This window comes from Loxodonta africana, chromosome 7 (genome assembly GCF_030014295.1).
Source record: "Loxodonta africana isolate mLoxAfr1 chromosome 7, mLoxAfr1.hap2, whole genome shotgun sequence".
In the NCBI taxonomy this organism is placed as follows: Eukaryota; Metazoa; Chordata; class Mammalia; order Proboscidea; family Elephantidae; genus Loxodonta; species Loxodonta africana.
The window spans coordinates 120566336-120579290 of NC_087348.1; the positions used below are offsets into that span (position 1 = coordinate 120566336).

General features: G+C 37.9%; 1 protein-coding gene across 3 annotated transcripts in view; it reads left to right on the forward strand.

Moving 5' to 3' along the window:
* Positions 1–12955, forward strand: part of ARHGAP42 (Rho GTPase activating protein 42) — a 321321-nt gene that overhangs the window by 271542 nt on the left and 36824 nt on the right. For all 3 annotated transcript variants that reach the window (XM_010595411.3, XM_003415595.4, XM_064288839.1), the window contains 4 exons: positions 4763–4863; positions 6706–6815; positions 8907–8985; positions 10254–10293. In XM_010595411.3, coding sequence (XP_010593713.1) covers positions 4763–4863; positions 6706–6815; positions 8907–8985; positions 10254–10293 — 330 coding nt within the window. The remainder of the gene's footprint in view (positions 1–4762; positions 4864–6705; positions 6816–8906; positions 8986–10253; positions 10294–12955) is intronic.

Below are 12955 nucleotides of genomic sequence, written 5' to 3' on the forward strand. Positions count from 1 at the left end.
TAGGTGACTTTTCGTTTATCCCTTGCTGCTCTTTTAATTCTCTCTTTATCTTTGGTTTTGACAAATTTGATTATAATATTTCTTGGTGGACTTTCTTTTAAGATCTACCTTATGTGGAGTTCGATGAGCATCTTGGATAGATATCTTCTCATCTTTCACGATATCAGGGAAGTTTTCTGCCAACAAATCTTCAACAATTTTCTCTGTATTTTCTGTTTTCCCTTCCTGTTCTGGTACTCCAATCATTCGTAGGTCATTTCTCTTGATAGAGTCCCACATGATTCTTAAGGTTTCTTCATTTTTTTTTAATTCTTTTATCTGATTTTTCTTCAAAGATTTTAGTGCCAAGTGATTTTTCTTTGAGATCAGAAATTCTAGCTTCTACTTGCTCAATTCTGCTCCTTTGACTTTCTATTGAGTTGTCTAATTCTGTAATTTTATTGTTAATCTTCTGAATTTCTGATTGCTGTCTGTGGATTTTTCCAGCTTATTAAACTTTTCTTTATGTTCCTGAATAATCTTTCTGATTTCTTCAGTTGCTTTATCTGTGTGTTCCTTTGCTTGTTCTGCATATTGCCTCATTTCCTTCCTGATGTCTTGAATGGTTCTGTATATTAAACTTTTGTATTCTGCGCCTGGTATTTCCAGGAATGCACTTTCATCTAGAAGATCCCTGGACTCTTTGTTTCGAGAGCCTGTTGAGGTGATCATGGCCTGTTTCTTTATGTGGCTTGGTATTGACTGTTGTCTCCGAGCCATCTATAAGTTATTGTGTTCATTTATGCTTGCTTACTGTGTTGTAGTTGCTTGATTTGTTTTGTTTTGGTATACCCCTATGGGTTGCTTGCGTGAGCTAGCTTCATTATTTTTGCCTTTGGACCTCTGGTGTCCTGTCCCCAACTGGCTAGAGCTGTTACCAGTCTAGGAGTCCATTCAGTTTTCTTGTAGGAATTCAGCTCGGGTTTCCAGGTAGCTGATCATCAAGTGTGTGGTATAGGCTCTGTCCTACAGTCTTAGAGGGGCAGGGGCATTTGGCGTATATACCCGTATCTGATTGCAGCAGGGCTTATGCTCTGAACAAAGCAGGGGGCTGAGAACCGACCCCCAAGTGTCTCTGAGGAAAACGTGTCTCTGTTCCCTAGAGCGTGCTGGTGGGTGGGTTCTGCAGAGGGACCATGGGTACCCAAAGTTTTTGGTTGTAAGGACTGGGAGGTAGCAGTTATCTTTGGACCCCTGTCGCAGGTGGCTGGGTGACCTGAGTGGAGTTTCCAGTCCTTAGGTCCTCGATGTGGGTAGCTGAGGACCTTGTTTAATAGGCAAAGCAATATCAAACATCAATTACCCACCTCTCCACCTCACAGCTGAAATGGTTGGAGTTTGCCAACAAGAGCCTATTCTCCCAAAATAGGCCCACACATATCCATGCAGAAGGGAAAGGTGCTCAAGCTCCACGGATGGTTTATGCCTGGACAGGAGCCGCTTCTGTCCTGAGCTCACCTGGTTAATGGAGCTTGCAAATTATCTTTTCCCCCCACTTTAAAATTTTTTCCTTTCCCAAGGCCGGGAAGATGGCTCAAGGTGCTCACCAGGGTCTATCTCAGGCCCAGGGATTCAACTGCTGAAGCTGGCTTGGAGGTGGGGAGGGTGCGCCGTAAAATATACGGAAGTACTTAGCTTTCACCGAGAGCGCCGTTCTCCTCAGGTTCCAGAGGTGTTAGTAGGCTGTGTGGCTGGCTGCGTCTCCCTGAGAAAACTGTGGCTGAACGCTAGTACCAGCCCGCCACTGCTGCTCGGGGAATGGTGCCTGAGGGCTCCCCGCAATTCAGGCCCTGTAACTCCTCTCCACTTCTGAACGGTCTCTTCCTTCCCCTGCCCCTCAGTTCGTTGTCTAAGCTTGTCTTTGATGCCCAGTGCTCCCAGCTTGTCACAAATATACTCGTTTTACTTGTTTTTTCGGGTCTTTGTTGTAAAGAGGGCTCGCCGGAAGCATCTGTCTATTCTGCCATCTTGGCTCCAATCTTCCATCTTCTTTTGATGCTTCCTGTGTCGTTTAATATTTTCTGCATAGAATCCTTCAGTATTACAACTCGAGGCTTGAATTTTTCTTTTGGTTCTTTCAGCTTGAGAAATGCTGAGTGTGTTCTTCCCTTTTGGTTTTCTATCTCCAGCTCTTTGCACATGTCATCATACTACTTTACTTTGTCTTCTCAAGTCATCCTTTAAAATCTTCTGTCCAGCTCTTCTACTTCATCATTTTTCCATTTTGCTTTAGCTACTCAAAGTTCAAGAGCAAGTTTCAGTGTCTCTTCTGACATCCATTTGGGTCTTTTATTTCTCTCCTGTCTTTTTAATGACTTATTGCCCTCTTCAGGTATTATGCCTTTGATGTCATCCCATGACTCCTCTCATCTTTGGTCATTTGTGTTAAACGTGTCAAATCTCTTTTTGAGGTGGTCTTTAAATTCAGGTAGGATTTACTCAGGGTTGTACTTTGGAGTTTGTTCACTTGTTCTAACTCAACATGGGGGAAGGAAAAAGCATCTTAGGTCTAAAATGTCAATCAGAGCATTGTGGCAGCTTTATTTAAAAATTGTAGCTAACATTGCTTCATAAGTCATTTCCTAAGTAGCAAAGTCACTATGAGGAATACTACCCAGCCACTTTAATCAGCACTAAACCTTTAACTATTTTATACCACGTGTGATAATTACCAACAAGTACTGATAAGCATTATAGTGTAAAATGGTCCCAAAACTGAATTGAAGTTAATTGCTATAATCCTGTGTGATTGTAGAGTATAGGGCTTTACTCTGTAATTTTAAAACCTGGAGTGGCTTAAGTATTAAAGTTGCAGTGACACTAAGAACTCTGTTACTAAAGGAAAAAAAAAAATCAAATGGCTCATGAAACATTTTTCTCTAATGGTGCACTTTTTTTTTAAATCTCAGTTCCTTGCTTTGAAACATATCGTTCTCGAATCTAGCCAGCAGTAATGCTGTACATAGTTGCTCGAATTATCAGGCATTAAGCAGGATTGAACTCTGGGTGGAGAGCTATATAGAAAACCAGTTCCATTGTTAACCCATCATCCCAATATGGCATTTGGGTGAAAGATACTTGGCTTTCCTTTGGGAAAACTGAAGATTTCCCACATTGGACATAGAAAAATTGAACTAAGAATGTATCCCTGCACGCTGGTGTAGCTGCATCTGTTTCCATAGGGAGAATAATGGACAATAATGTGGTGTACTATAGGAAAGAATTGCACCATATTTATGGGCAAAAAGAGAAAAAGTGAACGTTGCACATCTTCAAATTTCTTTAAATTTAAATAGTTGGAAATATTTTCATTTTAGGGAATTATTTGAATTTTTTTTTTTCAGATCAGGAAATAACTTCCGGATCAGTAAGCTCTTAGAGCAAGATGAGTACCAAGTATATGTCAGGCCTTGTTTTAAGGATTAAGAATCTATCAGTTAGCAACACATCACACCTTTGTCCTGTCATGGAGCCTTAAGGTCTAGTGGTAGAGACAAACAATAAATAGAATAAATTAGTAAAACTCATCATATTTTAGGCAGTGATAAAGCAAGAAAGGTAGATAACAACCGTCAAAGTGAGAGGCGCTGAGCTGTTACATCTCTCTCCAGGGAAGACCCTTTCATAATGGTGATACTTAAGAAAAGACCCAGAGTAGGTGAGAGCACAAGTCATGCAGGGAGAATCCAGGATGAGGGAACAGCAAGTGCAAATATCCTGAGGTAGGAATGCATTCAGTGTGTTTGACAGCCATCAAGGGGTTCCGTGTAGCTAGAACAGAGTGAGCAAGGCAGAAGGTAGTAGGAGGTGAGAAAGATGAGGGACCAGATCATGTAGGGCCTAGTAGATTGCTGCAGGCTCTTTGGGTTTTACCAGGATGAGGTGGGAAGCCACTGGAGGCTTTTGAACAAAGGAGTTAAATGGCCTGACTAAATTTTTAGTAGGATATTTCTGACAGTGCTGAGAATAGGGAGAAAGTAAAAGTAGGGAGACGAGTTAGAATAACTCAGATAGGAGTAATTTATGGCTTAAACCAGGATGGTCACAATGCAGGTCTAAGAAGTGGTTGAATTCTAGTTGTATGTTGACTCTAGAGGCACCAGGATTTGGCGATGGAGTGCGAGAGAAAGGTAAGCGTTAAGGTAAACTCTTAAGTTGTTAGGCCTGAGCACCTGGAACAATGGCACTGCCATTTAAGGAGATGGCTTTGCTCTGAGAGAAGCTGTCTGGACATTTTACATATATTATTTCTCATTCTTCCTACCTTGCTAAGGTATAGGTATGCCACTTTCACAGATGAGATTCCTAAAACTCAGATACATAGCAGTTTCTCTTGAGTTCACAAAGTGTAAGAGCTGCAAGTTTTTTATTCCAAGACACTCTGTACCCTTCACCGCTCTCCCTTCCATGTTGTTCTTTCTCATACACGGTAAATGTTGCAAACTTGCATGGTATGTAGTCTGTTGCCATTAAGTTGATTCCGACTTATTGTGACCCTATAGGACAGAGTAGAACTGCCGCATAGGGTTTCCAAGGAGCACCTGGTAGATTTGAACTGCCAGCCTCTTGGTTAGCAGCCAAGCTCTTAACCACTGTACCACCAGGCCTCCTGCATGGTATATGGAGACGTGCAATTAATTATCTTAGCATTGGAAAGCGTACAAACTTAGAAGCAAATCACTTAATAATAAAATCTGAATTTTTATTTGTTTCTTTACTTTAGGACCACTTGGTTTTACCTGGATTAAACATTATTGTACTTATGATAAAGGAAGTAAAACATTTACAATGAGCGTTTCAGAAATGAAATCCAGTGGAAAAATGGTGAGTTGGTTTATTTATTTATTTGTTTTAAACAGAGTTTGTAATTTAAGTAAAGGAGGTAAAATAAACAAACATAAAAATCGCATCTGCTTCCTTTCTACTAGCAGGTCCACAGTTAAAAAAAAATTGAAAAGTTGAGACTGTTTTCTCTCACTTCAGTGACCTTAGTGACTTATAAAGAGTTAGTCATGGTTTTCCTTTAACTTGGCTATGAAATATCTATAAGCAGTTGAGTTAAATATAGAGATCACTGCTCCTTTGTTTCACATTCCCAGCCACCGAATTGTTTATCCTGTGCTGTTGGGTAGCCAGCAGCCAGGAGGGGATTGTCAGTACCTGGACCTGGCTCAAGGATTCTGAGTCTTTCCCTCAAGTGGCTTTTGTGGGAGATGGCATTTGCCCCTGAATGCCACTTCCTCTTCCACAGGGCTGTGTACTGTTTACTGAAATGCCGGGCAACATGATTTCCCAGAAGAAACCAATTGGTGCTCATTTATCCCAAAAGTAAATTGGTCACTGATGTTTCACATGGCTAGTGAACAGTATAGAACACAGTGTACCTTGTTTGAGGAAGTGTTGCAGAGAGCAACACCTCTGCTGCATGTAGTATGTAATCTTTTTGTGAGTTAAGATATGAATATGGCCAAAGATTGAATTTAAGAATTAGATAACTAATCTTCTAAGACTCAACATCCAAGAACCTTAGAGCTGGGAGTTTTCCTAGAGTTGACTTAGTCTGGCCTTCTCTTAACAGATTAGGAAATAAAGTTTGTGGAAAGTAGGTGACTCCCCCAACTAATTTGTGGCATAGATGGTTGTGCAGGTGACTGTTGCTCTAACTTAGATACCTGCTCAAATGCATCAGCTGAAACTTATTGTGCTCAGGCATTCATTAGAGCCTAATAATTCAAACTGAGAGACATAAAATAAATAGAACATACCAGAGAAAAAGAAACCTTAGATTGTTACCATCAGAAGAAGTTATTAAGTGCTATGAACAAACCTAGTTTCTACTCTCTGGGTTTCATAATAGTGGATATTGCCAGCATGTCAGCCTACGTGACAGTAGCTAATAATATAAGCAGACCGTGCCAAAGTTCTGTAAATAAATCTATGAGACTTGCAATCAAAAATAGAATTAACCAGGCATTACCACTGGGTAAATGCTTCTTTAAAATATACTGGCATCTTTTAGGTATGGAAGAGTATTCCTATGAATTGGGTCTGTGTTGGATCCTGTCTAAAGAGTTTTAATACTAGAGTAGCAGTTATCAGCAAAGCAATCACATGGTACGTATGATAGTGATAGCAGTGTAGCGGGCCTTTGGAGACTTTGAGCTAGGCTCTAATATAGGGCCCTAACGTGCTCATGTGTGTATGCACACACACACACACATTTTACTAATCTCTTAGTGAGCTAGGGAATTATAATTCATAATAACAATGTTGTATCCTTACGAACACTATATATCGAATTATGACATTATAGACCTCTAGATTTCACACCTGGTCTAAATCTAAAGTCCTAAGGGAGGGTACATTATGGTATAATTTAGCATTATAAATAAGCATATAAAAAAAAAGCATATAGAAGGGTACTAAACAGGCATGTCATAAAATTCTTTGAATAAAATATGTATGTGTGATTATTAATACATGATTTGATATTATAATTGGCCACCTAAGATTTGGAAAGAAATCTTTGTGCTAATACGATATTGGAGTGTGATTGTGACATTTACCCATAAGCTATGCTTAGTAAACATTTTAATGCAGCAACTTTAGATAGTAGATTTATTATATTTTTATATTTTAAATTAATTGTCAACATTCTTATTTCAGAATGGCCTTGTTACTAGCTCACCAGAAATGTTTAAATTAAAATCTTGTATCCGACGAAAGACAGATTCCATTGATAAGCGATTCTGCTTTGACATAGAAGTAGTTGAAAGGTTTGAGCTTTTCTTTTCTCTATTTTTTTAATAAAATGAACTGTTTCTCTTTCTGTCTATGCTACAAATATGAGACAGCATAACAGTGCTTGTTTTTCAGTTTCTGTGTTTTAAAACAGTATGCATGTTCGTTTCATTCTTTCACACATTTATTCAGCAAATATCAATGCATGATATTTTCAAAAAGCAAACCAGACACACAAAACCAAGAAAAAGTCACATTGCCCAAAGAAGAAATCTGGAAAATCACTATAAATGACTGTATTAGGGGAAAGTGCGTGCACTGGAGTTGAGGTCCCTGTCACAATGAAGGAACTTCACAATATTTTTCACAGGCTTTTGGACCCTGGTAATCTCGCGTCTAAGGAATAGTAAGGCACACAGGCTTCCTTCAGTCAGCTCAGGGTCAGTGCAGTATGGGATACCTACTGTGTGCGGAATGCTATCCTGGACACCCTTCTTAGCTATAGGATATTAGAGAGACGTAACTATTGTACATCAGGGTTTATAATCTAATGAGATTATTTAGGTCTACACCTGTATGGTATCAGCACGAGCAGAATAAAAACAAAGTAAGAACAAAAAGTATGCTTTTTGCTCTCTGTTCTGCTCCTTGATTGTTTTCCCCCTCTACATTTCTACCACACTCCTCTGAATACTCCAGCTTATTTTGTGTTTGCGTCTGTGTATACACACCATATATACTGTTGTGTACTGTGTATTTTATAGCTTGTAACTATCTAGCAGAGCAAGGCCCAACTTCTTATGCTTCTTCAAAGTTGTGTTCGCTATTTTGGCTCTGTATTCTTTCTTACTGTTTTTAGGATCAGCTTATGAAGTCTCCCATCATCCCCTTTTTCCCAAAAAATCCTCTGGGATTTTTGACAGGAGTTACATTAAAGTTGTAAATTAATTGGGGGAGAATTGACCTCTCCTTAAAGATTTTAAATATCTTTATTATTATTTATTTTTTTTAATTTTTTAGATTTCTTGCTGGGTACCCTCTTTTCATTGCAGTTTTGGATATGACATTATAGACCTCTAGGTCTATAGGCCCAGCACATGGTAAACAGCCAACAAATGTTGATTGCCATTATTAAGTTTATTACTGATATTGAATGTCATGATTAAAATGGTGGATAGATGAGATGATGGTACATTTATTTCTCTTGATTATATATAAATGATTATATACATTTTCCTTTCCCTGTCATTCTAATGGCTTGTTTTTTTATTTACAGAAGAGATACGTCTCTCTGTTTTCAGTCTTTCCAGAATTGTAATCATGCAATTTATATAATGAAAAGTTTCTTAATGTTTCTCTTCACAGAGAATTTCATGTTGAAATTCATTTTCTCAGCTGCCTGCACAGTTTAAGTTAATTTGTTAATGCCACTTTTCCTAGGATTTCATATATTTGTCTTTCTTAGACCCTCCCATCCCCTTTTTTTTCTTTTTTTTTTCCCTTTCTTTTGAAAAACATCCTCAAATAACTATCTCAGAATAGATGTATGGAACATAATTGTTTTTAGGTGAATCAGTTTTAATATTGTGATCATGGTACAGATAAAAACTTTGGCTTTAGTGTCTTTTTAGTAATTAAGTAGTTACGGTATGAGGCTTTCCGTACTGTACATAGTCACCGTGATTTGTTTTTATGACTATGTTATATCACATGGGGGGGCATATACTTAATCATTCTCATTTTGTGGAATATTTAGATGGTTTTGAAATGTGTGAATATAGCTTTTTCTTCCTTTTTGGTCATTTTAGAAAAAAAAATAGTTTAAAACTAGCCATCTTCAAACAGTCTTGTACCTAAAAAATGTAATGATTTTACCACTTGCAATTATTAGAGTTAAAAATGTTTTAGGGTATGTGCCCACAGTGATTCCTATGAAAGGTACCTATAGGTCAGTCATTTTCTTTCATTCTTTCTCATTCCTTCTTTTTTCTCCTCTTGTCTACCTTTTTTATTTGTCTCTTTTTCTTTAAATTTTACCTTTATAGTTAATTAAGAATTTAAAAAATAATACATTTTTAAAGAGCTTAAGGAATAAATTGAATATATTAAATATTTGTTTTTAATAGGCATGGGATCATCACATTGCAGGCCTTCTCAGAAGCTAATAGGAAACTTTGGCTCGAAGCCATGGATGGGAAGGAGCCGGTAAGAATATGACACATCCTGTATTTCAAGTTTTATTGTTACTTCTGATAACTGCAAAGTATATCTGAATTATTTTTTTTTTTTTGATATGCCTGTAATGTAATTGAAAATGTTAAAGTAGCAAATCAGAGGAGTGGAGACTTACTGTTTTCCTAGCACAAACCTTCTTATTTGTTTCTTATTTTTTAATTTTTTGTAACCATCAATTTAGCTGCACTTAGTAGATTACATTATTCAATAAATAATTATCGAGTGCCCACACTGTAATCAGAGTGATGAACAAGTTTCAGAGTAAGAACTGATCCTCTAGCTTAGACCATTTTTTTAAAGCATAATTTGATAAATCTGCCTTAGTATGCCTTTTCCCCCTCCATCCCCACCCCTATTTTTCTGACAGTTGTTTTGACATTGATATGATAACATACTTACAAATATTAGGGTGGCTTATGTGAAAAGAGAATAAATCGTTGGTCACCGTCTGTGTACTTTATGAAGGACACTGTGCTAGATGGGCAGAGGGGTGAGCACACAGTGCCATGTCCCTTGAGAGCCTTCAGACGGCAGAGAGTCTACGAACAACCCAAAGCAAACTACCTGCGCTGTAACAACAGTGCTACACGGAGCGTGGCCCCTGGACACATACCAGCCCTCCCTCAGACTGTGTTAGCCGTCCACAAGAAGATGTGTCCAGAAGTTGAGATAAAGCCTTTCACAAGTTTTATAGCGATTTGACAAAGTCATTTTAAGTCTGTTGAATTTAATAATAAAAAAAAAAGTAGGCTTTGCATCTGTTCTTTATTTTATTTTCTAGTTCAGTTTTATCTTCTTTTACAAAAATGTCCATGGCATATTAAAAATGAAAAAATAAAAGGAATAACAACAACAAAAAAAACTTGTCTCTTCATCACAAATAGTTGAGAAGCCCTGAGCATTATATAAGACAATGTGATGTGTCAACAAGCACAAGTGAGGATTGTGCTCATTGAGAACAAACACTAAGCAGACGTGGAAAGTATACTCAGAGCCACGCAGGGATGAGAACAGAATGCAGAAATCATAGGGAAAGGGCTAGAACTGTGCACAAGGCAGAGCAGCCAGGGACAGAATGGTGTGGGAGGCAAGGTTGGTGACAGAGTAGAAAGAAGGTGCTATGGAAATAGCAGCCGTTGGACCTTGAAAGCAAGACTCTGCCTTTGTGTGTCACCTTGCCAATCTTTCGTGCTGAGTCATTAACTGCTAATAATTGATTGACACCCTTTGTTTTTTAGATTTACACCTTGCCTGCCATTATTAGCAAGAAAGAAGAAAGTAAGTTATTTTAATAATTATTATTTTTATCATGTAGCTATTTTTATCACAAAGTGATTATGTGACATTAATTTTATAAAATAGGCATTAGCTCTGGGGAAATAATAGTAACATACTTGTATTAGTTTCCTAAGGTTGCCGTAATAAATCACCACAGACTGGGTGGCTTAAAACAATGGAAATTTATTCTCTCACAGTTCTGGAGGCCAGAAGTCTGAAATCAAGGTGTTAGCAGAGCCACGCCTTCTCTGAAGGCTCCGAGGAAGGATTCCTTCCTTGCTACTTCCGTCTTCTGGGGTTCGTAGGCATCCTTTGGTTTATGGCAGCGAAATTCCAACCTCTTCCTCCGTCTTCACATAGCTGTCTTCCCGATGTTCTTCTTTGTGTTTCTTCTCCCCTTTTTATATGGACACTGTTCTCATTGTTCTTATTGTGTGCTATCCAGTGGATTCTGACTTAGGAACCCTATATGACAGAGTAGAACTTTTCCATAGGGTTTCCTAGGCTGCAGTTTTTACAGGAGCAGGCCTCCAGGTCTTTCTCCCACAGAGCCACTGGGTGTGTTTGAACTGCCAGCCTTTTGGTTAGCAGTTGAGCACTTAACCATGGCACCATCAGGGCTCGTTATGTGAACACTAGTCATATCGAATTAGGGCCCAGCCTACTCCAGTAGGACCTCATGTTAACCTAAGTAATTCGTCTTCAAAGACCCTATTTCCAAATAAGGTCCCATCCACACAGGTACCAGGGGCTAGGCCTTCAACGTATCTTTTTAAGGCACACAGTTAAACCCATAACAATACCATTGACCTTTTGGTACAACAAATTTGAAATCTTCAGGCAAAGATTATTCTCATGCTAGAACCAGAACAGGTGTTACGGTAGCCAAAATTAATTTTTATTTCTTTGGCGTTTATTTACTTATAGGTACTTGTGTTATACCAGAAATGGACTTGAGGCAGTTGATATTTAGTTTGATTTTTGTGGCTTCTTTATCTTATTTTCTCTGCTCTAATTTTCTCGGAAGTACAAGATTGAAAACACGAATGTTTGTGCAGGAACGTAAAATCAGTGACACATGTTACTATATGTAGGAAAACATGTTTTCACTGACTTATTATTGAATCCTTGGAATAAAACCATTCTTTATAAATGTTTTTTTTGTGTGTTCCATTATGTCCAGAATCTAATCACCTGCCACCTTCTTGCTACCTTTCATCCTTAGTTCATTTAAGGTATTTTCATCGCACTTGATTCACATAGCTCATTCCACACTTAAAATTGGTTTGTATCTTTCTAGGATTATGTGTGTATTTTTAAGGCAATTTTGAGTTTTTTCAAACTCGATTGACTTTCTCTCATGACTCCTAAATTTATTTTTGAAACAGACTTAATAGCCCTGACTGGGGACAGCACTCATTTGAAAGTCATATCGAGTATATGAAAAGGCTTACCATCTTAACTGATTTCAGAAATTAATGAAAAGAAAATAATGTGATTTAAAATATCTTTCAATGTTAGATTTTTTTTTTAATTTTCAGTTTTATTGCTGCATTTCTTTATTTTTTAATGGTAGTAAAATTCACATAACATACAATTTACCATTTTAAAGTGTACAATTCAGTTGTATTTAGTGTATTCACAATGCTGTATAACCATCACCTCTCTCTAGTTTTAAAACTTATTTTATCACCCCAGAAAAACACCCTCGCACCCATTAAGTAATCATTTTCCTTTCTCTCCTCCTCCCATCCCCACTAATCTGCTTTCTTTCTCTATGAATTTGCCTGCTCTGGATATCTCATATAGAAAGAATCCTACAACATGTGGCCTTTTATGTCTGGCTTCTTTCATTGAGCATAATGTTTTCAAGGCTCATCCAAGTTGTAGCATGTATCAGTACTTCATACCTTTATCTGGCCACATAATATTCTACTGTATGCATATAGGACAATTTGTTTATCTGTTCTTCCATTGATGGACTGGTATTTCTCTCTTTACTGGTGATCAGGGAAAGTGATTAAGACTCTTTCAACATCTTATCAGACAGATTTGCATTTCTGACAGCTGAAATCTTCCTAAGCACCTAACAACTTTTGTGATCTAGTAAATCGGCATATAAACGCAAAGATCAACAACCCTTAAGGATTCTAAACATAACAACAAATTACACAAAATTGCATAGTAAATTCAGAAGGTCTTACTACAAGGTAGAAACCCAACTTAGCCAAAATTGTACTTCTTTTTGGTTGTTTTTATGCTTTCCTGGGGATTCAACTTTGTTCAGTCAAATAGTCATTGCTCTGTTAAAAAAAAAAAAAAATTTTTCAGGACTGCAGCATGTGCTACCAATAAAAGAAACATAGGCATAGGCCTGAATGCAACTTTCAGAACTAAGCTGCCAGTGACTGTGGGATGGGTTTCTTGGTACTGCCAGCTCTCATGAGCGAGACCTTCTAAACATTCCTCAACCCAACCAACATACAGTGGAGTGCCTTTCCCTGAAATGACCTGCCTTTCACACTGCCTAGAGGGCTTGCCACATCCTCACATTTTAGTTTTGTGTCTGTGTCTTAGTTTTGAATGTCCTACTACATTAAGACCTAGATTTTCTTAAATGGAACTTTGCATCTCTTACTCAGGCTGTTACTTCACGCCTTTT